Here is a 25,978-nt window from a genome sequence, read left to right as displayed (position 1 = left end):
ATTTTTATCAGCTTAGAAATTATAGAAGAAAAAAAATTATATATTTTTTTTTAAATCTAAAAATTTAAGAAAATTCTTACAATTTGATGCCGCCACTTGGCGCAACCACGATGTCTAAGCTCAACTTTATTATATAATAATAATATACTAGTCGCTAACCCATGCGATGCACGGAAAAACTATTAACTCTGAAAAAAAAATCCAACAATGAGTAAATAGACATTATAAAAAAAATTAATTAATTGAAATTAATCCAAACAAATAATTAATCAACCAAAAATATAGCTTTTAATAAGAAAACAAAAAATCACATGAACCTAAATAAAAAACATTTAAAGTGAAGAATTAAGATCAACCTACTGAGATGCAAATATCAAAAACCCTAAGACTTAAAATTTCAAAATTTATAGAATCCCCAAATTCTATTAAATAATAATTTTATTTAAAAAAGATGTGATACTGCAAAATAATAAGAAAAGTAAATAATTTTTTTTTAATTTCTATTAATTCTTCAAAGTCATATATAATCATAAAAAGTTTAGGGATTTACTCATGCTCAAAATTTCCAACAATCATGGGACATTATGGGCTTAAATCTAACTAAATTTATCCAAACCATTTTAAATTTTATTTTATTACTGCTAGAATTGAACTGGTCTTTAATTCCAAAAGTTAACCTAGAAACCATGCACTAATTACGTTCTATTAGCTTGTGCAATACACCGTACAAATTGGTCTAAAAATTTGTAAATAATTAATTAACAAAAAATATAGCTTTTAATAAGAAAATAAAAAATCCCATGAACCTAAATAAAAAACATTTAAGGTGAACAATTAAGATCAACTTACTGAGACGCAAATACCAAAAACCCCAAGACTTAAAACTTCAAAATTTATGGAATCCTCAAATTCTACTTCAAAACCAAACCAAATTCAACAAATTTATATATAACATACCAAATAAAAATTTATCATTCCCTAGACTGGAAGACATAGGTTGCATTTTTTATTTTTCTCCAAAAAAATAGAGATGTTTTATTTGCCATGTACAAGAAAAAAAAAATTAGTAGAAATTTCAACCCAAAACCCAAACCCACGATTATCAATGTGAGTCTCTTTTTTTCAACGTTTGTCTCTTCTTTGTTTTTGAGTCCGATCATAATTTTTGTTTTTATATAGATTATCAAAGTTTGAGTTTGAGTTTAAGTTAGACTTGTTAGAGAAATAGAATTTCACTCCTTGTTAAGTTTTGATTAAACAACAATAATTTTTTTTTAAAATGATAATGATGAGTTTGAGTTTAAGTTGGACTTATTAGAGAGATAGAGTTTCATTCCTGGTAAAGTTTGAACTAAAAATAATAATTTTATTTAAATAAAATGATAATTTTATTTAAATATTGAGTTGACGTGAAAAATTGTGAGAGTTTCGAAGGTTTCAGCTTCAAAGGCTTCAGTTTTATATATAAGTAGTCGCTAACCTGTGCTATGCACAGGAACTTACCTATTTGTGAGGTAAACTAAAATAATTTGATTAAGAAACTACATCATTGCATGATTTGCTGTTGTATAATTTCAATTTGTTTTACAAATTAATGAAGAAGTCATTGCTTGAAAGTGTAATGGCTTACAAAAAATTTATCAGACAATTTTAGATACTACAAAAAAAATAATTAAAAAATTCAAATATTAAAACTTTTGAAAAACAAAAAAATATTAAAGAAAAATTATCAACATTTGAGTTTGAGTTTGAGTTTAAGTTGGACTAGTTAGAAAGATAGAATTTCACTTCTTGTTAAGTTTGGATTAAACAAAAATAATTTTGTTTAAAAAAAGATGAGTTTGAGTTTATATAAGACTTGTCAGAGACAGAGTTTCACTCCTTGTTAAGTTTGGACTAAACAAAAATTATTTTGTTCTAAAAAAATTGATGAGTTTGAGTTTAAGTAAGACTTGTCAGAGACAGAATTTCACTCCTTGTTAAGTTTAGATTAAACAAAAATAATTTTATTTAAAAATAATAATGAGTTTGAGTTTAAATTTGACTTGTCAAAGAGATAGAGTTTCACTAAACAAAAATAATTTTGTTAAAAAAAATAATGAATTTAAATTTAAATTAAACTTGTTAGAAAAATAAAATTTCACTCTTTACGACTAAATAAAAATAATTTTATTTAAATAATAATAACAATAATAATATAAATGATACCATATGATATATATGAGCCAATAACCTCAAAAGGGTTTATACCTTTGTGGCTGACTTTGGTAAACCCTAGTTTAGCTTTTTCTTATATTGCAGTCCTACGAATAGAGACTACAACTGATCAAAGAAAAACTGATCAGTCTCAAGAAGAAGAACACAACAACAACAACGATGGAAGGAGGCAGGAATTATGATTCTCTCCCTGGAGATATCACTTGACACATATTCTCACTGCTTCCACTGTATCTTGTCCTCAGATTAAGGTTGGTTTGCAAGGCCTGGTATGCACTAATCACTGAATTTGCGGACGAATACTTGAAACGCTCAAAGGAAACCTCTCTTGGGATCATTTGCTGTAACTCTCATTTTATTTCTTCCGGTTCCGGAATGTTTTCCCTTGACATATTTTCTTTACAAATGAGAGGTGGCATTAAGACTTTGATGACAAAAACCGTATCTATGTTCTCCCGATTCGCATTCAGTAATTCTATAAACGGTTTGATTTGCTTGAACGATGCTGAAAACAATATTCATGTATTTAATCCCACCACTGGAGAGTTTGTTACTCTCCCACCTTGTCATATCACTTCATATCCAATTGGGTTTGGATATTGTCGTTTGACAAAGCAATATAGAGTGGTCAAAATTTTTCAAGATTTTTTTAAATTCTTAACTCCAGTCAAGGCTGCAGTAATAACCGTGGGTGCTCCTTCTAATTCATGGAGAATCATTGAAAGTAGTTCACCATACAAATGTCTTGGGGTAGCAATCTATTTGAATGGTACTCTATTCTGGTTGAGTTATACTGAAGAATTTAACTCACTTGCCATTACAGCATTTGATGTCAGTGATGAAACATTCCGAATTATTCGTCCACCTCCAAAAGTTTTAAGTTGCAATCTGAATTGCTTGGCAGAACAGGAAGGAAGGTTGTGTTTAGTTAAATTCGACCGTGAGAAGGAATATATTGAGATATACATCATGCTAGAGGATTTTCAATGGATATCTCAATATAGAGTCTCTATAAATGATTTTGAACCACATTGCGCAAACGACTATTCTTTTTATGAATTCTTATGTCTCAAGAAAGGGAAAATAACACTATGGTCAAAATTGATGCAAAGATGGATTTTTTATGATATCAAAAGTAGAGCCATTGAAACTATTCAGGTTGGTGACGCTAACGAGAAAAAGATTGCAGGTCGTCGACTAGTAATTTGTCCTTATGAGGAAAGCTTGACCCCTATTTTTAGTTGCTAAATTTTGAATTATATCCTCAAGTTGAAAGAACCAAACTATTTTCTTTGTTTAGATATATCACAATCAAGAAGAATACTCAATGTGACAAGAATAATAAAAATAAAGTGGGTTCCTTTTTTGTTCTTCACTAATGTTTTGTTTAAAAACCATGATAGTTTGACTACATCTTCTTATTTATTTATTTTTGTGGGGCTTATGACCTATGAAGCCTTTATGTTTTTTCTGAAATAAATTAAAGAAGATACAGAGCAGAAGCAAGAGAAAATGGTTTGGCCTAATAATCGCCAAAATGCACAGTATAAAACCGTAAATGGCTAAAAAGTTTCATGAATTAATTATTTATTTATGGTGGTAGACTAAATAATAGGTCTCATTAGATAGATCGATTCTCAAATATTTTAAAATGTTTAGAAATAGTGAGGTGTAGTGACGGCAATAGTGAGGTGAATCTAGTGAGGAAGAGAGCAGTGGACTTGGAAAGTTCTTAATTTAAACTGTTGTGGGCTTGGGATCTTAGAGATCTTCACTCTTTGCTGAAGGATTTAGATCCCCAAGTTGTATTTCTCACGGAAACTAAACTTGTTTCTTCGAAAAGTTGAATCTCTGAAGCTAGCTAAATTTGGGAATGAAGAATGCTCCGGGTGTTTCTTGAATGGTTGGAGTAGCTAAACAATTTGATGCTTAGTTTTTCGTGCATACTTGAAAACATTAATCTAATTTGTGAAAATTTTTATTTAGTTTTATTTGTTACGTCATGTTTAGTACATGTGTTTAAATATATATTTTCAATTTTTAAACAATATTACACGTATTTTTATATATTTTTCACTCACGTATTTTTTTAAAAAATAAAAATTGTTGTTTAAATACACATACCAAACGGCCTTACATTTTTCATTGAATTGTAATAATTGCTCTAACGTTTACTAGTATTACTAAAGAGATAACTATTTTTTAGTTTGAAGAATGCTCCTATTTTCTTCTTCCCAATTGTATAATACTATAATGTGATTCTCTTTAAAAAATAAAAATAAAAAAACAATTTCCAAATGTACCTTTTAGCACGACGGATTGGGTTTGATTGAGATTCCTCCTTCATAAATTGGAGGAAAATTTGGTCCTTGATTAATGGACCATAAGGTTTCTTTTTTATGAGCCACGAGGGGAAGGAGAGATTGTCAACGAGTGGTCCGTGGGTTGCAAACTTGCAATTGCATGGGCCGCAGAATTTTTAGCTTTAGGATGAAAAAAAAAAAGTTAAAAAGAGCAAAAAAGTTGCGATTGACTTTAACTTGAGGCCCACTTCACACGGCCCACCCACGTTGTTAGCTTCAGACATAACTGCTTGTATTAAATTCAATTTTACAGGTCGGCTGGGGACAGAGAGGGAAAGAAAAGAATGGTTTTTCGTTAAATTAATCATTAATAATACAACTAAATTCCCGACGGCAGAGACACGTGAGCAACGGCCAAAACCCCCCCAAAAGGGATAAACCCAACCCAAAAAGGCATAATAATTAATTAGTACTAATTAATTAAAATTAAGGGGCACCAGACCAGTCCAGTGCCCACTGAGTGCGGGATAGAAAAGCTGAATTTGTTTACGTGAGATAAGAGGTGGTTAGATCTAGACGTTGCTTTTGATTAATTTACCGTTCGGCACATACAGGTTCTTTATTTATCTGCCCTGATTTTCTGGACAGTTTCCCATAAAAGTTGGAAGTTGCAACCAAATTTTACTAAAACAGAAAAAAAAAAAAATGAGTTTCCAGGATTTGCAGAAGCCATCGTCGTCAGTTGGCGGTCGATCGCAGCCGCAAAGCCCATCGCAGGCTGTGGCTGCCGCCATTTTCCAGATCAACACCGCCGCCTCCGCTTTCCGCCGGCTCGTCGACGCCATCGGAACCGCCAAGGACACTCCTCTTCACCGTCAGAAGCTGTCAGTCCTTCTCTCTCTCTCTCTCTCTCTCTCTCTCTCCCCCTTTCTTTTCCACTCATTTCTCTCTCTATCTCTGTCTCATTTTTTTTTTTCTGTTTTTCAAAATTTTCAGGCACACCACAAGGCAACGGATACTACAATTAGTCAAAGACACTTCCGCTAAGCTCAAAGCCTTGAGCGATTCCGACCACGATATCTCCGTCAATGTACGCCCCTCTCTCAATCTCTCAATTAGGTCTTACAATTTTATATGTAATGTAAAGGATTATGGATCGTATTGTAATTCGTCATGATTGATATTTTTAGCCTAGTAAGAAAATAGAAGATGCAAAGCTTGTCAGAGATTTCCAAACTACATTGCAAGAGTTCCAGAAAGCTCAGCAGCTTGCCTCTGAGCGGGAGTCCACTTACTCTCCTTCTGCTCCTCCTCCTCCGTCAAAAACGTATTTCTTTCTCATCGCGTCTTTTCCTTTTGTAACATGTCTTAATTAACATTAGGCATTCCCAATTCCATTGCTTTCTTTAGTTTTGTATTGCTCAACTTGTTGTGTGCCTTTTTTGGTTTCGCGGAACAGCTCTGACTCTGATGAATATTCGGCACCCAGTGTGGATCAGGACAACCGGCCTTTTCTATATGATCAGAAGCGGTAACTTATTAAAACTTTTTTAAGTGTTTTCTGTTACTTTTCAATATGTTCTCATTGTCATTTGTAACCTGTCCAAATATCTGTAGTGGGTTTGCTAGTTGAATGCAACATTTGCCTATCTAGAGTCAGTATATCACAATTGCTTAAAACTTAGATGAATCTTTGTAACCCTGTAAATTTGTATAGATTGTAGCTGTAATGCTGGCATTGTTATAGATTGTTAACAACCATATTCATTGTCTCATGCTAGTTCTTGCTGATGGGAGTGGCTTTTGTAAACTAAATCATCCAAATTTATTTTCCTGTAAATGGAAATCGTGTTTGAAAGTGTATAAATAGTAGAGTATTTTTAGGTGGACATGAAATCTGCTTTTGGTTAATAACTTGATTGTATCTACCTAGCACAGTCTTTTCTAAGACATGGAAAGCTTGAGAGAATTTTTGTTCACTGTCAATTTTCTTGAACAAAAATGTGCAGGCAGGAGGTAGTTCTGTTGGATAATGAAATTTCTTTCAATGAGGCTATGATTGATGAAAGGGAACAGGGTATTAAGGACATAGAAGAGCAAATTGGACAAGCAAATGAAATATTCAAGGACCTTGCTGTTCTTGTTCATGAGCAGGGTGTGGTTATTGGTAAGATGCCTGCTACGCTGAACATGAATTATTCTTGTTGCAATACATGGAGCTTTCTGCTCCCTTTTCTCCTCCCCCAAGATATAAAATTGTAATTTGCTTTGTTATAACAGACGACATTCACTCAAACATTGAGACTTCTTCTGCTGCTACAACTCAAGGTCGAGTTCAGCTAGCTAAGGCTTCCAAAAGTTCAAAATCCAAGTCCTCATGGGTAAGTAGTTTAAACATGACACTCTATTAAGCTCATGCAGTAGAGACCCAAAAGCTACACCATTGCAGGCATTGGTTTTGTGGATCTCAAATTTTTTAGTAGTATTAGTAGTAGTAATAGTAGTAGTAGTATTATAAGTACTTTTGCTTACTGAGAAAGGGAACTTTTGAAGCCATATAGTCTAAAATCAAACTTCAATTCAAAGTCGTACAATTTTTACTATGCATTTGCAATAAGGTGTGAAATGCACCAAAACATTCTGTGCTTGGATAACCAAAGAAGTGGAAAATTTGTAGGATTAAATGGAAGAAATATAGCGGGGCTGTAGTTCATGTAGGTCAGTCCATGATCAAGAGAAGAGACAGAAAATTCTTCTCTTTCATCCTTGGCAAGGCAATAAGACTCCAAAGAATCTAAATCCTTTACTTTGGGTCTGTTTTATTACCTGGTGGCTCTGTTGAAAACATGTCAATGTTAAATCTGATTGCGGTGGGGGCCCTAATTAATTTTTTGAGTTAATGATATCTGCATGAGTGGTGCCAGGTCATGTGTTACCAAGATAGTATCTCTTTTTCTTTCAATTAGTGTCTAATGAGTGCAATGATATCGCTTCTTCATAGATCAACCCCAAGTTTTTGTCAACGGTTATAGACACTATTGAAACCCATCCACCTAGTGGCTGTTTGGTAGCACGTCCTAATCAATGATCTCTAGCTCACATGGCACCTCCTCACTATATAAGAGCAAGGTGGAGAGTGAAATCATTGGTTGAAGACCCACTAGGTCTGAGTGTAACTTTTACCCAAAAGAAAAAAGCACACCCCCCTCTCTTTTCTGTCCTCTAGTCTCTAGAGGCTATTTGGTAGCAGGCCCTTCTATGGTGGCTTGCTCATTCTATGGTTGATGGCCTACCCACAATATCACTATTCCAATTAAAAGAGCCTTGAGGGAGATATAATAAATGATGAATACAGCCTTACAGCAAGGCATACCTCATGTATTCAATAATAGTCGAGGCTCTTTATCAATTTTTTCTACAGATGCTATATAGCAAATCAAGGAAGCACTTTTTTCACTCATTGTTGGAAAAACAAACTACTACTAGAACATGAAAGAAGCTGAACAAAAAAAGAGAAAGGAACAGCCAAAAAGATAGAAAATCCAAAGGAAGATATTTTAGGAATGGTTTGGTACCTCCTTTTTATAATTGTACATCATGAACACATGATAATGTGCCATAAATATATGCTCATCTGAAATTTCTGAAGGAATTATGTAACCGTAAGCTAATAATATCAGGCAAAGTGCTTAAGTGCGTGACCATTTTCATTCAAGATATGGCAGTTATGTCTACTTTCATATTTCGTTCAAAGTTCAAACACATTGTGAATAATATTGTTCTGTTCTTTTTTACTTGGCAGTGTTGGTGGGTGCTTGTGATATTTGTGATAGCAATGATCATCTTTCTCCTTGTCCTTATCATTTAGAGCGGAAGTCCATCTATATGCTGTTCTGGTGTGTCCTGCAAGATTGTATTTGTGTGCTTTTGTACATTTTTATTGATCTAAGTTCCAGGAATCACCACATTTTTCCCTGATATTTACATGTATTAGAGTGGAATACTGGTTTTTATTGTTTTTTCTGGCCCTCTTTCTGGTTGCGGCTTTTTTTTTTTTTGGGAAGAGAGAGGGGAGGAGGTGGGGGTTCTCGGCTAGTTCACCTGTTGTATATTTATGTTTGTGGGTTTCAATACTATGAGAAACATAATCTATTATTTATGCATGTATTTGCCAGAAAAGTTGTGTTAGTTTCGGAAATTATTAGGTACTTCCGGAGTATTATAAATGCGTACTCCCGCCTTTCACATAAATGGTAGGTTCCACTAACTAAATTCATAGTGAGACCCATCATTTATGTGAGATGAGAGAGTATGCATTTATGGTACTCCGGGAGTACACAAAAATTTCCTGTTATTTTCTATCTTTTCAAGTGATGCACATATTCCGGATACAATTAGAGCCTAATTCCAAAGTATGATTGGCGATTGGTTTTATTATATAGAACGATAATGAGGATAGTTTAACATCCTGTCATTAAATCCCTTTGCCTTTTTAATGGTGCCTATGTTATTTTCCATTTTTGACACCAGCCAGCTCTTCTGTGCTTTACAATTTGGCACCAATACCTCATGCAAAAAGCTTTGGTGAAAGTCTTGGATGCTATTACACGTATCTTTCCTTTACTTCATATCTCAAAACAAAATAAAATATGGCTTGCTAAATTTGTTCTTTCAGCTAACTTGGAGGATCCAACTTGTTCATCTTGTTATAATATACGCTAATATTAATAGCATAGCTGGATAACGTTCCATGTTTGATTTGGCAAAACAAACTATGAATAAACGAGAGCCAAAATTCGTTTAGCTCCATCATCAGTAACTTTAACAAGAATTCCTAACAACCTACTAAATTTAATTTAATTTTATTTATTTCTTTAAAACCCACTAAACAAGGAAGAGGAAGATGGGCCACGAAATTGCGGGCTGGCCCAAAATATTTTACAATTACCTGCAAACAAATACACTAAAAATATTTTACATCAAAACAAGTGTTACAATACAGAGGGATAAAAAAAAAGTGGATAAAATTAATACAATCCAAATTTCAAATCTCCTCTCCTCAATTTAGCTAGTCTTCCTCAGCTACTTTTTTAATCTTTACCACCTACGACGACAAAGACAAAGACAAACAGAAAGAGAAAGAGAAAGCCTGAGAATATAATAAAATCCTCTTTAATTTTAACAAACCACTAAATTTAATTTAATCTTAACAAACCACTAAATTCAATTTAATTTATTTCTTTAAAACCCACTAAATAAGGAAGAAGAAGATGGGCCACGAAATTGCGGGCTGGCCCGAAATATATTACAATTACCTGCAAACTTCCCATCAAAAAACCTGCAAACAAATACAGGAAAAATTAAGACCCAATCTTAAATTCACATTTTTACATTTTAAACAACTTTACATATATTTTTACACACATTTTTACCTCTCACAAATTTCAAAAAATTATAAAAATTTCATCCCAAATTACTTTACCAAACAACCCTAAAATATTTTCAGTCAAAACAAAGAAAGCTGAGCTCCATAATTATTTATTACAATACAGAGGGATAAAAAAAAATGGATAAAATTAATACAATCCAAATTTCAAATCTCCTCTCCTCAGTTTAGCCAGTCCTCCTCAGCTACCTTTTTAATCTTTACCACCTACGACGACAAAGACAAGGACAAAGAGAAAGAGAAAGCCTGAGAATATAATAAAATCCTCTTTATTTATTATTCAACAAAAGTCATAACCAACCCAAACCATTGCCCAAATCTCAGTCTTTCCTTTCATCATCATTGTGTTGTGTGTGTATGTTTTGAAAAACAAACAAAAACAAAAACAAAAAGAAAAATGGCAGCCCTAATATACCAAATATTCTCATCATCGGCGTTGGTATCATTAGGGCTATACCATCTGATCAGCACGACGAGAAACTACCTGAAATCTCCACAACAGTCCTACTTTGCCAAACCCTTCCACCCTTTCCCTCACAATCGCCTCAGACACCTTCAACTCTACCTCGTCATCCTCTGCCTCATCATCGCCTTCGCTCACCAACTCCTCTTATCTGCCGAATCCGACCCACTCGTCAAAGGCCACACCCCCGTCCACCGCTTCACTTCCCTCCAATCCGCCGCCGTCCTCTTCCTCTTCCTCCTCCTCTCCGTCTCCCTCCTCCTCTCCGACTCCCCTTCCTCCCTCCTCCCCCTCCCTCCCGATCTCTTCTTCGCGCTCGGCTCCGCCGTTTTCTTCTTGCAATACTCCGTCTCCTCCACCGCCGCCACCGTCCAGACCTCCGATCTCCAAGCCAACTGCGACACCATCTCCGCGCGAATCTCTGCTCTCATCTCCCTCCTCTGTCTATTCCTCGCCTGCCAGCCCAGGCTCTTTGTTGCCGATGTCGGACTCGGGGCTGCTTTCTGCTTGCAAGGCCTCTGGGTTTTGCAAACCGGCTTGTCTCTCTACGTCGAGGCTTTTATCCCTGAAGGGTGTCACGGGTTGCTTGACGTGGTGAGCGGGGTCGAAGGGTCGACTAAATGCGAGCTCGAGGACTCCAGGTTGCGAGCTGTGGCCATTCTGGATCTGGTGTTTCTGGTTCATGTCATGTTTGTCGTGTTGATTGCGATGGTTACTTACGCCGTTGTTGCCAAAACCGTCGGGATTCGGAGATTGGGGTCTTATGAGGCCTTGCCTACTGCTGCTGCTGCTGCTGATAACAATCATATTCAGATGAAAGCTATGACTGGCACCCAGGCTTGATTTTTTTTCTTTCTTTTTCTTTTTTCTTTTTAATTTAATTTTGCTTGATCTAGCTGCAGTGTTGTGTATACATTACAAGAAAAGTCACTCTTTTTTTTTTGGTTTAATATGTTGTCTCTCACTGTTTGTTTGTTTTACCTCTTTATTGTTAGAGATATCTCAGTTTACCTGCACATACTTTCTCTAGATCGATTTTGTTTGAATTATTCGTTTTGTTTTTTCATTGATGAATGCTCCCTTGATGTATTATTGAAGAATTTGTTAGGATTCTAGGTAGGGCCTAGATGGGCTTTAATGATTCAAGTATCTTGAAAGAACTTTATTGATGAAGACAAATGGTTCTTTACAAGTTGGAAGTATTTAGTAAGTATATATTTTTGTTGGTTTGATGCTTTCAAATGGCGATGCATTTTGAGGAGCTTTTTGCTTTCGTACTTAAGCTTAATGTGCTCCCACTTGTTGATTTTATTCCACCGCATGTTACTTCATCTCCATTGATGCTCTACCAAAGTCTTGTAGTTGGCCATAGGCCTATCTTACCATTTCTCCCGCTATATGTCTGCTAGTCTTTTTCATGGTGATTAATATGCCCCGAAATGAACAATCTCTCTCACAGCATTTCCTTGTGTTTTGAGTCAATTTTAACTAGAGCAATACGCCAATACCGTTGTCAATGGTTTTGATCTTTCATCTTTCTCATGAAAGAGTGCACCATCTGAAGTTTTACTCATGATGAACAATTATATTTTGTATAAATTATCCTTTTTAGCATCACAACTTAGATTATACTAATTGTATTAGACTTCTTTTTTTGTATTTGGTGTTATTGTCAATAATTATCTCTACTTTTAGAAAAGGATTCTCAGAGTTTAACCCCACACCCTAAATCCTGTGAGTGCATGATAATTTCTGAATATAAAGCGGATTCATGTGTGATATTTATTGACATGTTAAGCTTGTGGAATTCTTATCAATAACTTACTTCAGGAGACTTGCAAAGTGTAGGAACAATCTTTCGTTTTTTGAGCATTCAACTTATTTAGTTTCATATCTACTATCTCCCTATAGGTTAAGTTATTTCATGTGTAACTTTAATTTGAGCATTGGGGATGGTGAAGCCCAGGTTTTGTTATCAGTCCCTTGATTAGTGCTCCATCTCATCTAGACATAAGATAGATGGGTCAATATTTTAAATTGATTATAAACTTGTCCATGCCTTTAATTGCTCTTCAATTGTTTGCCTCCTATCAATATTCAAGAGACAATATTACCATTAAATTTATTACTAGGCTGCTCATCAATACTAGAGAAGTCATTGCTAAAAATGATCCTGTCATGAGCAAGCTGATGATTTTTTTCAGCAACGACTTCTCTCGTCTGTTTTTGGGATGAGCAAATGCTGCATGGAGAAAATAATAGAACTGCAGTAATTTTTAGTATTGATGAGAAAATTGTTAATTGGTGATTGATGGGAGGCACCCTACGTTTGAGGGGTAATTAGCATGAACATAGAGGCAATTTCAGGCATAAGCCCAGATTTTGTTATCAGATTTGACTGATTATAAAAGAATTAGAACATACCTGTTCATTGATCTTTCGTTGTTCAATTGAGGACCAATTAAAGGCATGGAAAATTTTCAGAGGTAATTTCAGACATAAACTAGATTTTGTAATCAGGATTTTAACTAATGATATTATAAAAGAATTAGACAGTTCATGTTCGTTGATCACTGTTCATTCCATACCCCTGTCAAAAGACTATATTGTTTGTAATTATTTTGTCATTTTATTTACAATCTCAAAGTGAAATACATAGTCAACTTTTTCTATTCAAAATGGTGTGAAGTCCTTTTCTCTCATTATTTAATTGGTAGATTGTTTTCCTTCCAATGACTAGATCTAATACCCATCTTATCTTGCATAAGCATATGTTTGTTTCATCATATCTTTTCCATTATTAATGTCCTCAAACAAAGTTGCTTTTTATGAAAACAGTGGGCAATGAGGGCACACTTGCAACTTGTTTCATGGTCACTTTTCTGCTCTCTTCTAATACCATAGAAGATGCTTTCGTTTCTGGACTGTCGTGGGGAAACAACTCGATAGGCAAAACCTGTATTACGTTGGTTTACAGTTGACAAATGAATGAGTTTCGCAACTCTGATATATGGGAACTACAATTCTACTTGGTGGTAAAATAGGGGTTTTGGCAAAATAATGTTTTTCTTTAAAGAAAGGAATAGGAGATGCTTTGATATTATTTGTGAGAACATGACTGTTATAAAATCCTGTCTTGATTTTTCCATGGCTCACATTGCATTTTGATCAGCAATAAGCTTGCTTTGAATTAGCACCAAGTACTGTAAGACTCCAACCCAAATTTATAAATCCGCCAATAGCTGCCTACAAGAATGAACGTTGGCCTTTATACCAAACAAGCAAAGAAAAAAAATGGGAGCATATAACTTGTAATGGGTGAATACATATGCAATGCCCACTTTCAATCAAAAAAAAGAAGAATATGCAATACCTACAACATTGCTGGTTGGGACCGATAATAAAGAGATAGATATATGAAAAAATAATTAGTGCCGCATAAGAAATTGGAATGTCAAACCCCAGGAAATGAGAGCCTCAAACTGCCAATGGTATCTTGGGGCTTTCTTCTATCTTTCAGTATTACACATGAAGCAAAAGTCGTCAGCTATGCAACAACCTTTCACAGCATTTATACTATCTAAACCTTACCCATGAAGCAAATCCTACAAATCTTGAGTGGTTGTGGATTTCTGGGTTTTGAAGGGAGAGGTTCAAACAAGATAGGGACATAGGGTTGCCGTCTCTCTCTCTCTTCAAAAACCAAACTCAGCTCAATTTCTCTTTGCTCCTTTAGGCACCCCCAAGATAAGCTAGCAAGATTTTTTTCCCTTGTAACTTGTAAGTGGATCTCTCCGCCCAGACTTGTTATTTGGTAATCTAAGAAATGTTACACTTTTAGTTTGATTTGCGCCAAGCAACCCAATTTCCGTATCAACCTGGGGTGATTTCACCAGTGAGTTTCACAGTGACCAAGGCGTCGAAGCCGGTGTGGAACTGCAAATACAACTGCATCCAGTGTGCCAAATTTTAAAAATAAGCTACAGAAGAGCAGTTTACTGTATGTAGCTCAAATGCTACTTGGTTTTTTCTTTTTCTTTTTTTAATTCTCTCTCCTCATAGATCAAGTAATGGGCCGTGGGTCATGATTGGATCATTGTCTCATGGGTCACGGTGTTTGTTTCGATTTGGTTTTCTATGATGGTTGTGGTTGAAGTTGTGATTGGGTCTTTGTAAAAGTTGATTTTGGATCACTGTTGAGTGGGCTTCATGACTGGTGGATCGTTGTTGAGTGGGTTCCGATCTGAACGAGTGGGTTGATGGATCATGGCTTGTTGTTGAGTGGATTCCAATCTAATTTTGTGGCTAGTGAGTTGTAGGGGCTGGATTTTTTTTTTTTTTAGACCTTTCCAGGCCGTGGTGAGTTTTCTTTTCAAGGTATTTTAATGGGTTGTATGCTAAAAGTAAGGTATAAGATGTAGGATGAATTATGAAATGATATGATAAAATAGATAAAATAATTTTTTAGTGTTAAAATGAGAATTTTTTTAACACCCCTAATGTGGATGCTTACAAGAACTTGAAAATTTAGCTTATTAATGTGGCACTAGTATATATTTTTAAAAAAATTAAAAAAAAAATTGTCACTATATTATTGGTATTGTTGGCAATATTGTGGCAATTACGTATTTACCCATTTCAAACAATATGCTTCCCTGTCAAATCTCTCAGATGGTAACAATTAGTATCAATGTACCGGGAGATATTCCCCTGTTTTCCTTGAGTTTTACAGAGTATTCTCTCAATGATTCTATATGATTTCCTTACTGTTGAATATCCCCTTTAACGTTGGCTGCTCTCCCACTTTTATAGTGTCACATTAGGGTTTCGGGGTACCATTAATTCTTCCTTCTTGGCCCTCTGGGTACTAGAGCCCCTGTTCATCTCAGCTCTTCTGACGACTGCTCAATTCCTTATTTTCCATAGCTTCCTTCTTTTGATGTTTTTTTCTTTGAAAGTGTCTTGTTGACTTTCTACTCTGAGACGCTTTTGCCTTCCAAATCTTCTTTTTGTCTGTCTTCTCTTTTCAGGCTCAACCCCTTTTAGTCGCCCCTTCCTTTTGTTATTTTTCCCAGTAAGTGAAGTCTTCTTCTGGGAAAACCGAAGGTTTCCCTAGCCATTTCCTTTCGTGGGTTTCTTACTCTGGGTTCCCGAGACACCGACTTCCTACCCTTGAGTCGTTGCTTTCCAAATCTTCAGGCCTTGCGCTATATTACTGGTCCCTTTGAGAAGAAGACCCATCTGTTTCTTGTTCCTGGGACCTTCTGAACTGTCTTAATCCTCCTTTAGTCGTGCTGTACATCCAAAGGTCCCAGGCAATCCCCTTGGTGTCCTTCCCCAGCTCCTTTTCTTTCTCTAGTCTTGACGAGCTGAATTCTATTCTTTCCCCTTTCTGTTTTCCTATAGGCTCCTTGCTCCCTTTTGGGCCTTAGGTCCATCATCCCTCTTTTCTTTGTAGCCCCAATCTTTCTCTTCCTTTCCAATTTTTTTATTTCGCATAGATTGGCCCAATGTACCACCTCCTTGGGCCTTTTACCATGCTTTCTATATACATTTTAGACCTCAACAAAAGTACTGTAAATAAATATAAAAGTTAGCTAAAATAATATAGTAAAACTCATAAATAGTAGCAAAAATAAGCTAAATAGTAAAATAAGTTAGTAAAGATAATATTTGCCAAACAGACACTTAAATGCGATTTTTTTTTTTTTTTTACAATTATCTAGCTGCTATAAATATTGAATGATAAGAATTCAATCAGCATACTTTTTACAGCTCTATAATTGACAACAACATGATTACCTCAGAAAAAGTTTGCTTTGCTATTTGCTTGCTTTTGTTTTTAAGCCTTCAATTTTTTATTTTTTATTTTTGCTGAGATTCTACCCTCAATTTTTGCACATATACCATTGAGAATTTACATGATATAAAAGGAGAAATCACTCATAGGAAACTATTAATCACTAAAACATACATAATTTTTTATTCCTCTAAATTCACAACAACATGAGAATTTAGTAATCGCCGAGTCAACTTAGCCACTCGCCACATCTTCATCTTTATCTTTCAATTTCCACCATAATCCATAAACTGTTACCAATTCCATTAACTTTCTATTGCAAACCAGCTTTGATAGAGAAAGTGACAAAAACTCTCACTTTAAAAACCTAGCTCGGAGAAGGTCCAAACATTGTCATGAAACTCTTGCACCATTATTAGGTGGATATGTAGCTTCTAATGCTTTTAAGAGATAAGTGGACCAAAAAGAAAAGAAAACTTCAAAAAAATAGTAGACCTTAGAAAATGATAAAGATGTTGATGTGCATGAGGATGATTATTCACCATCCAATATTTACAAGCAAAATTAGTCTAAAATAAATTTAGATGCAAGATGTGTATGAAATTTTTTTGATCTTATTAGTAACTTGGCGCCTTGGCGGTCGCAAAACTAGGCACAAGAAAACCAAGAATTATGAGGAAGAACTCGAAAAAGGTAATTTTGTAATTTTGTGGTTGATCAAAGAAGTTTTGAATGCCAATTTTGTTTTAAGGTGTTTGAGTTTTGGATGAATATTATGTAACAAATGAAAAACAAATTCAATCCAACTTTTATTATTTATACATGGTAAAAATTTACTTCCCTCCAATATTTCAAATTATATATATATAAGAAAATAAAAGAAATTATTTTCTACAAAACATATTTAAAATAAGAATAAATTGCAAATTACACCTCTAAAATTTGGGAGTATTTGGTTTTTATACCTTGAAGTTTTAAATTTTGGATTTTACCCCCTGAAGTTTGGAAATGTTTGGATTTTATACCCTAACATTTTAGAATTTGGATTTTACCTTCTCAACTTTCGGGGTATTTAGATTTTACTCCCTAAAATTTGGAAGTGTTTAGATTTTACATCCTAAAGTTTCAGAATTTGGAGTGTAAAATCCAAACACTCCCAAACTTTAGGAGGTAAAATCAAAATTCTGAAACGCCAGAATGTAAAATCCAAACACCCCTAAACTTCAAGGAGTAAATTCCAAATTCTAAAATTTCAAGAAATAAAATCCAAACACCTTCAAACTTTACGGGTATAATTTGTAATTTACCTTTAAAATGCAAAAAGATTTATTTTATAATAAAAAAGATGGTAAGCATTTAATAATGAGTTAAAACGGTAACCACTTAGAAGCCAAAAAGGAAATGGGTGTGTGATCTCAAGGAAATGAAGTGCAATTTTAAGTTGGAAATTAATAAAAGTAAAATAGTTAAAGTGCACAAGTATTTGACCCTAAAAAATTAATGGAAAAATGTTTGTTTTATAATTTAGACTCATGTTTAAATTGATTGGAAGTTTCATTTATGTGATTTTTAGGTTCATAGTAGTTTAATGGGGACTCTATGTAAAAAATAAAAAATAAATCACGAATTTATTGCTGGTTAAAAATGGAATGATGAATCTCAATAAAGTCACAGAATAAATTTCTTTAGTGAATGTCAATGAATTTTTTGTTTTATATTTTCATTCTTTCCCTATTTTATTCCTTTTTCTTGTATTTTTAATAGATAAAATTAAGTTTTTATTAAAAAAATTAGTATTATGATGGACTCCTTTTTTTATTTGGTTAATAAAACTTTATCTTTAATCCCAAAAAGACTTTTGAAAAAATCCTAAGTCAATTGTGAAATTTTAGATTTATGTGAAATGATTTCGCCTTTAAATTCTCCATGCATGGTTACCAAATTAGAATTCTACAAGTTATTTGGTGATGGGACTGACGAGGTGAAACATAGACGAGGTGGCCTCACGGACGAACCTAACCCGTTATCGTCGTCATCAGAGGAAGAGTTAAGGCCATTGAATGCTGCCAATAAAGCCTCAACCGTTACAAGACCAGCTGGACGAACTAACGCGAAGGCATTAACTCCCATTACTCCCCTGAAGACGTTATCAGAAGAGGCATCAATGCCCCAACGGATACAATCCCCAAGGGTATATAAAACCCTTTCAACACCAAAACAAGGTACACACAAAAAAAGAACTACATCACAATTTTAACTACTTTTATTCCTGATATCTCAACAACTGTCTTTTTCCCGTACTGACTTTATCATCGGAGGTGTTGTGGCAGGCACCACACCGGTGACCACTTGATTAAATTCCTGCTCCCACAGGTTCGTCAGAGTGCCTCCAGGAGCCATCTGGACGAATCCCAGCAAATCAACGAGATACAGCTTCATCATTTGGCAAAGGAGAAAAGCAAGAGACAAAACCAAATTACAAAAACGAAACAGACCCAGCTTGATGATCAAGCATCCATAATATCAAATAAATTATTCCGTTTTGGGTAAATTTGCCACAAGCTATAATCACAGTGATATCCTTGTATTCAACAATTTTCAAACACCTCGTAGCATTCTATGATTTACATATATATGGGACATTTATGAGTTTGTCATTAATTTATGACAGGTCAAGAATGTCATGACTCCTTGTGATTAATTAATTAATTAATTACTCAAGTTTATTAATTAATCAAATTAACATGCAATGTATGTGGTAGTACAAACAAATCACCAACCAAAGTATAATGCAACGGAAAATAAAGTTGATACGGTGATCTGTTTACGAATGGGGAAAACGTCCGAGACAAAAACCCCACCGAATGATTTTAAAGTCACCACTCTCAAGAATCCACTATTATCAAAACAAGCGGTTACAAGTAAAAGAATCTCAGTACCTTATACCAACCTACAGTTGAACCCTTACCCCAATACCCAATTGGACTGATTCTGTAGTAACAATCTCTCCTTGTATTGCACGGCTCCCAGTACATGACTAACCAATAGATGCGCGAATCTCAGTACGCGACTTGATCACCAACTTAAGAATGATGTTAGCTGTAAAGTTCTTCAGTTCATCATAGATAAAGATCACAAAATAGCTTGGTCACAAAACCCTATAATGTACAAACACAGTAGCTTCTTCAAGATAAACTAGGGTAAACTAAGTTTCCGGTCACACTTTTCTTCACACTTGTGCAGTTGTGCTCTTGTGCAACTGTGCAACTTGTGAAGGCCTTTAAAATAATCTTTATAGATGTTTAGGGTTATGAGAAAAGTAAGCTCAAACATACATTCACGGATTTGATGAAAATCAAAACTGAAAATCTGTTTTTCATAAACCTCAACAAATATCCTATCTATCGAGCAACTGTCAAGCCTCGAGCTGAAACAGCTTTTAAACTTCGATAGATACTAGCTGTCGAGTTTTAATGAACAACACTTCATCACTTGATTCTTGGACATACTTGCATGGCTTTAACACTTAAACTTGAAACCTTGTTTCTTGAAGTATTAAACATATCCTAAATCTACCCAAATACAAGTAAAGTGCGTTTTGTCAAAGGATTAGTCAATTACATAAAATGTTGACATATGTTCCTAATATAAATCACATATGTCCTAATAATTTATATATAGTATCATTCCACAATGTTTCCTGAAGGTAGAACACATTCTTATGATTTGATCGTACATAACTGAGAGAGTGAAATTTCATCATAAGTAAACTAAAGAGAGAGAATGAATTATCTCTACAGCATCTTATGCATGCATCAAATGTCTCATAGATAACATGTATGTAGATCTTTGGTTCCATTACTTGCGATATGCCTGAGAGAGAGTTGTTTCCTACTGTGGTTGTCTCCCTTCTGCTCTTCCTATATTTAGTAACTTTACAAGGTGGAATTGGAGGAACGACATTGGCATAGAGACAAACATTATGAGCTTAGCATTTTAGAAATCATTGGCTTGTCATTAATTACCATGATTATAATACCTAGGAGTTCTAATCAATGAAGTTTCTCTATGAGCAGGGACGGAGCCATTCTTTGGCTTTGGGGGGCCATGCACCCCCCCCCCCCCTCCCCCCAAATTTTGGAAAAAAATCAAGGAGTATATATATAGATTACAGGGTTGAGCAATTTTGCCCAAAAAAATTACAATTGCCCCCCTAAGTAAAATCTCTTAAACAAAAAGAAAAAGCCCATTAAAAATTTACAAATCTAAAATCCCAAAAAATACAAATCGGTAAACCCAAAAAATTAGGCCAACAAGAAAGTCACAAAAATAGAAAGGCTAAATAAAATTGAGCACAATCAGAAAATTTACCAAAAACATTAGCCCAGCCCTTAAAAAATTTGAAAGAAAACCAATTTGACATCAAATCATTCCATCAAATTGGCCACACAAAAAAAAAAAAAAAAAAAAACCCCTAACCCAAAGAGAGACACTAGTACTAAGACATGAGGCAAAGGGAATGAAGACTGAGACCAAAAATGCAGCAGCACCGCACGGCATGTCGATAGTAGATCTACTTCTGAGAGAGACCAAGAAAGCACTAGCACGGTATTTCCCTCTCTCATCTTAGCTGAGCAGGTAGAGCCTCTTAGCTGAGCAACTCTCTTTTCTCTCTTTTTCAACGGAAGATGGAGAACTTTCATACTCTTTTTTTTTCTGCTAAATGAAGAATCATTATTTCTATATCAATACTTTAACTATCTTTTACTATTTGGAGTTTGGATGCGCGTACTGGATGTTTTTTATTTTTATATTTTTTTTATGAACTACCCATCTGCTTGGTGATTTTGTTTTTTTATTACATATGTCCGCTTGAATAAAGAAGCAACAATATCAATGAATAAAGGAAAAACAAATAATTAATGGTTGTGCTTGTCTTTTTAGTGTTTTTTATTTTATTTTTAAGTTGAGATGGTTTGAAATTTTAATAGTTTTTTTTTTTTTGAGATAAGATAGAAATTCTATTTTAACCTAATTTAAGTATGTATGTGTGTGAGTCTCCTTCATAGAGACTTAAACCCCGACCCTTACTCCCTACATCCTACAACACTTATACTTGAGGAGTAACTATCGCACTAAAAGTGTGCAGTGATGAAATTTTAATGGTTAGTTGTTAATATTTAATAAAGTTTGTTGATTGTAGTGTTATGCTATGTGCGTCGTGTTATTGTGTGCCTTTTTTTTTTAATAAGATTTTTTTTTAATTTAACTTTGCCCCCCCTAATTTGAACTTCTGGCTCCGTCCCTGTCTATGAGTAGGATCTGCTTGGATTCCTATTTCTGTTTTTGGCAATAACTAGCCAATTTTTTTATTATTATTATTGATTGGTGTGAGGTATAATAAGTTAATAACGTAAATGTAGTTTCTCTACCTTGGCTTAAACTAGGACATCATTTTTTTTTTTAATAAACTAGGGTATCATATATATATATATATATATATATATGATCATGGGAGCTCGTATACTTTGATCTCTGCTTTCTTAGAGCATTCACATCAATTTGTGTATAATAGAAACAAGTGTACAATTTACATAATTTTGCCTAAAAATGACAAACATTAGTCTATGTATAATTGTGTAAATTTACAAATTTGATACAGCAAGTGTGTAAATTTACACTAATACTATTTATTTTGCATTTAGTTTTTTTTTTTTTTTACATGTCTCGAGTATAAAAGAAGAGAATGAATAGTGACTATTATGTATAAAGAAAGAAAAAAATTAAAAATCAAGAAAATTTAATATTTTAAGGAAATGTAGTGTAAAATAGATTATCTGATGTGAAGTATTTTGAAAAGTGAGTATGTAAAATAGAAAATGTAGATTAGTATGCTAGCATCGACAGAAATTTTTGCACAAACTGACGTGAATGCTTATATGCTCGTAATAATTCCCTACCATCTCTATCCTCGTAAGCATAATTTTTAATTAAGAAACGGAAATTTTTTTAATATCTTCTACACAAATTAAGGTAACAATTTTCAAATGAGAACACTTGTAGTTGTGACACGTGACTTATGACTTTGACACAGTTTCACCCTTAAATCAATGTTAATGACAAGATTTGAGCATGCTAGCAAAATCCCAAAAAAAATTTGAAGGATGCTAATCTGTCAAAGACAATTTCGATCTGTGCAACTAGCTACTTTACACGTATTGGCGGAGGAAGCCATGAAGTGGAATATCTCATTTTATAAAATATTGGAGATTTGAAAGAAGAATCCAATATTTTGCCATGAAGGTTAGCAAATAACGCCCCTTTATCAATCACTAGACCTCCATTGTCTTTTGTCTGTATTTGAACTCACACCTATATAAAGTATAAACAGACCAAGTGCTTTTCATCTCTTCCCTCTCCTCTTGTCATCTCTCAAGTTCTGTAAAGAGAGTGTGATACAGAAATATATAATGAAAACTGAACACAACATACTGCGTAATATTTAGAGTGGTGGTGGCTTTAGAGACTTGGGATTTTTAGAACTCTCCCCCTAACATGCTTTTCATGCCTAATTAAGCTGGACTTAAAAAAGGTAGGCAAATCTGTGATGGAGAGGATTTGGATATTTTAACATGTATAGTGTTATGGGCTTTAGGCTCAACTAGTTTACTTGTATAGCACACATTCTTGTACTACACTCTTACTTGTACTGCACTCATATGCCTTCTATATAAAGACACTCATGTATATTCTTTCAATGAGAAATACAATACTATTGAATTCAATATTTCTAACATGATATCAGAGTCACTGCTCTAACCTTTTTCTTAGTAGTCTTGTCTTTATTCCGCAGTCACAACAGCTGCCTCAGCCCTTCGCCGTTGAACCTCCGACGTCTTCCAGACATCATTTTTTGGTTTCGGACCTGTAGCAGCCATCGTTGAGGAGTTCCACACTATAAGGACCATTGCCCTTTTCAGCACCGCCGCAAATCTTGCTTTGATCAATTTTTTGCAGGTACCACTAAGATCGTCTTGCACCGATCTACAAAATAGTGGAATCCGTGAAGCCATCGGAGCTCGCACGCGCCCTCACACGCCACTCAAAAATTCTATGCTGAAGCTCACGCGCCGCCACGCGCCAATAGCCTTCCTCACGCGCCTCCACGCACTTGCACGCGCCAGATCTGCACCTGCTGACGTCAGCCCTAAGTGGCGTCATCACTGCACGTCATCAATTGACATCATCGTCCATCCACGCTGCTGACATCACCCGCCACGTCATCGTTGACCAACCGTTGACTCGCGTTGACCAGACGTTGACTTTGACTGAAGGTTGACTTTGACCGTTGACTTTTCTCCAGGGTTGACTTTTTGCAATCTAGGTGTTCCTTACCCAATTTTTCATGTAGATTTCATTTTTGCATATTTTGCTTCTAAATGAAGAATAAGGACAGGTCTTCTTCTTGTTGCAATAATCGTTGCCGACAATCCAGCAAACGTTTTTGCAATTTTTGCAAACGTTTTGGCCACAATATTGAGACTTGTTATCATCGCAACAAATCAGTTGTTTCAATTTCTGCTATTACTGTTGCGAACACTGAGAATACCCAACCAATGGCTACCATCTCTGCACAGTATAGGTCTTCAAGTCACACTTTTACCATGTCCACAGATGACCTTAAAAATATCATCGCCAATGTCATTCGTATGGTTGGTAATACATCTTATTCCTCTTCTCTCTCAGCTTTATCTGGTATGTCTTCTTCCTCTTGGCTTATGGATTCTGCTTATTGCAATCACATGACACCTCACTCGTCTTTATTTTATAAACTCAAACCTGCACCACACCTCTTAATATTCGCACAACAAATGGTTCCACAATGTTTTGTCATAATATAGGTTCCATTTCGACCTCCAACCTCTCAGTTCCTGGGGTCTTTAATGTTCCTGACCTTTTTGACAATTTGTTTTCTGTGGGACAATTAGCTGAGTTAGGTTATCGCATTATATTTGATTATTCTGGGTGTATTGTGCAGGATCCAAGGATGGGACATGAGCTTGGGAATGGTCCTAGAGTTGGGCGTATGTTTCCCGTGGACAACCTTCGTCTTCCACTTGTTGCTCCTGTTTCTGTTGCCACAGCTGCTGCAGTTTCTTCTATTCCTTCCCTTGCACTTTGGCATGCTCAACTTGGTCACGCATCTTCTTCTTAGGTACAAAAATTGGCTTCTAGAGGTTTGTTAAGTTCAGTGTTTACAGAAAATTTGGATTGTGTTTCATGTCAGTTAGGAAAACAACCAGCTTTGTCTTTCAATACTAGTGAATCAACTAATATCTTTGACCTTATTCATTCTGATGTTTGAGGTCCTTCATCTGTCTCTAGTATTGGTGGATCTCGATATTTTGTTGTTTTTGTTGATGATTACTCTCGCTATAGCTAGATTTTTAATATGAAATATCGTTCTGAATTATTGCAAGTATATTCTAATTTTGCAAAAATTGTTGAAACTCAATTTTCCAAACGTATCAAAATTTTTCGATCTGATAATGCTCTTGAGTACACTCAATATGCTTTCCAAGCTGTTTTGCATTCTTATGGCACTATTCATCAACTAACTTGTCCAGGTACCTCTCAGCAAAATGGTAAAGCTGAACGAAAACTTCATCATATTCTTAACAATGTTCGTGCTCTCCTTCTCTCTGCCAAAGCTCCTGTTCTTTTTGGGGCGAAGCTGTTCTTCATGCTATTAATCGCATTCCTAGTCCTGTCGTCCAAAATCAAACTCCATATGAGCGCCTTTTTGGGTCACCTCCAAACTATCATCACCTTCGCTCCTTCGGTTCTGCTTGTTTCGTTCTTCTTCAGCCACATGAGCATAACAAACTTGAGCCTACGTCAAGGCTTTGTTGTTTTCTTGGATATGGTGAAACTCAAAAGAGGTATCGTTGTTATGATCCTATTTCTCATCGTCTTCGTATCTCCCGCAATGTTGTCTTTTGGGAACATCGCCTCTTTGTCGAGCTCTCACACTTCTGTACTTCTCTATCTTCCTCTTCTGTCTTAGATCTATTTCTAGATGAGGCACATATTCCTTCTGTAGCTGCTCTTGACCATCCTGTTTCTCATCACCTTCGCTCATTCGGTTCTGCTTGTTTCGTTCTTCTTCAGCCACATAAGCATAACAAACTTGAGCCTACGTCAACGCTTTGTTGTTTTCTTGGCTATGGTGAAACTCAAAAGGGGTATCGGTGTTATGATCCTGTTTCTCATCGTCTTCGTATCTCCCGCAATGTTGTCTTTTGGGAACATCACCTCTTTGTCGAGCTCTCTCACTTCTCTACTTCTCTATCTTCCTCTTCTGTCTTAGATCTATTTCTAGATGAGGCACATATTCCTTCTGTAGCTGCTCTTGACCATCTTGTAGCTGCTCCTGATCCTCCTATAGTTGCGCCTGATTCTCCCATAAACTTCTCTGTCCAACCACCAGATATCCTTGATTTCTTTCCTAGTTCCCCTTTTAATGAACAGGTCGAAGATGAATAGGTCGAAGACAAGCTACCCAACCCTGATCTTGGGTCCCCTACTCCTGCTCCACCTGAAGATCTTGCACAAGACATTCCACCTCGTGACTCAACTTGGGTAAGGTCCATTCCTGCACATTTACTTGACTATCATTGTTACACTGCCCTTGCTACACTACATGAGCCTCACACCTATCGTGAGGCTTCCACTAACCCTTTATGGCA

General features: G+C 35.3%; 2 protein-coding genes across 2 annotated transcripts; both read left to right on the top strand.

Annotated features, from left to right (window-relative positions):
* Window positions 1–4,868: 4,868 nt before the first annotated feature.
* On the top strand, window positions 4,869–8,699 carry LOC142638027 (syntaxin-22-like). Its single transcript, XM_075812017.1, has 7 exons — window positions 4,869–5,404; window positions 5,517–5,610; window positions 5,711–5,847; window positions 5,980–6,051; window positions 6,530–6,687; window positions 6,801–6,901; window positions 8,323–8,699. Exons 1-7 carry the CDS (start codon window positions 5,226–5,228, stop codon window positions 8,386–8,388), a joined length of 807 nt encoding a protein of 268 aa, XP_075668132.1. The 5' UTR covers window positions 4,869–5,225; the 3' UTR covers window positions 8,389–8,699.
* Window positions 8,700–10,129: 1,430 nt separating this feature from the next.
* Window positions 10,130–11,445, top strand: LOC142622708 (uncharacterized). Its single transcript, XM_075796237.1, has one exon. It carries the CDS (start codon window positions 10,364–10,366, stop codon window positions 11,270–11,272), a length of 909 nt encoding a protein of 302 aa, XP_075652352.1. The 5' UTR covers window positions 10,130–10,363; the 3' UTR covers window positions 11,273–11,445.
* Window positions 11,446–25,978: the final 14,533 nt, after the last annotated feature.

Source organism: Castanea sativa, chromosome 1, assembly GCF_040712315.1.
Source record: "Castanea sativa cultivar Marrone di Chiusa Pesio chromosome 1, ASM4071231v1".
NCBI lineage: Eukaryota > Viridiplantae > Streptophyta > Magnoliopsida > Fagales > Fagaceae > Castanea > Castanea sativa.
Note: the sequence above shows the minus strand (reverse complement) of the source record. Positions and strands in the feature narration are given on the sequence as shown.

Bases quoted from the DNA above. Each gene is read 5' to 3' on its own strand.
- LOC142638027 (XM_075812017.1), top strand. From the start codon at position 5,226: ATGAGTTTCCAGGATTTGCAGAAGCCATCGTCGTCAGTTGGCGGTCGA. The intron at 6,688-6,800 runs GTAAGATGCCTG...TTGTTATAACAG, and splicing joins TGAGCAGGGTGTGGTTATTG to ACGACATTCACTCAAACATT. The intron at 6,902-8,322 runs GTAAGTAGTTTA...TTTACTTGGCAG, and splicing joins CAAAATCCAAGTCCTCATGG to TGTTGGTGGGTGCTTGTGAT.
- LOC142622708 (XM_075796237.1), top strand. From the start codon at position 10,364: ATGGCAGCCCTAATATACCAAATATTCTCATCATCGGCGTTGGTATCA.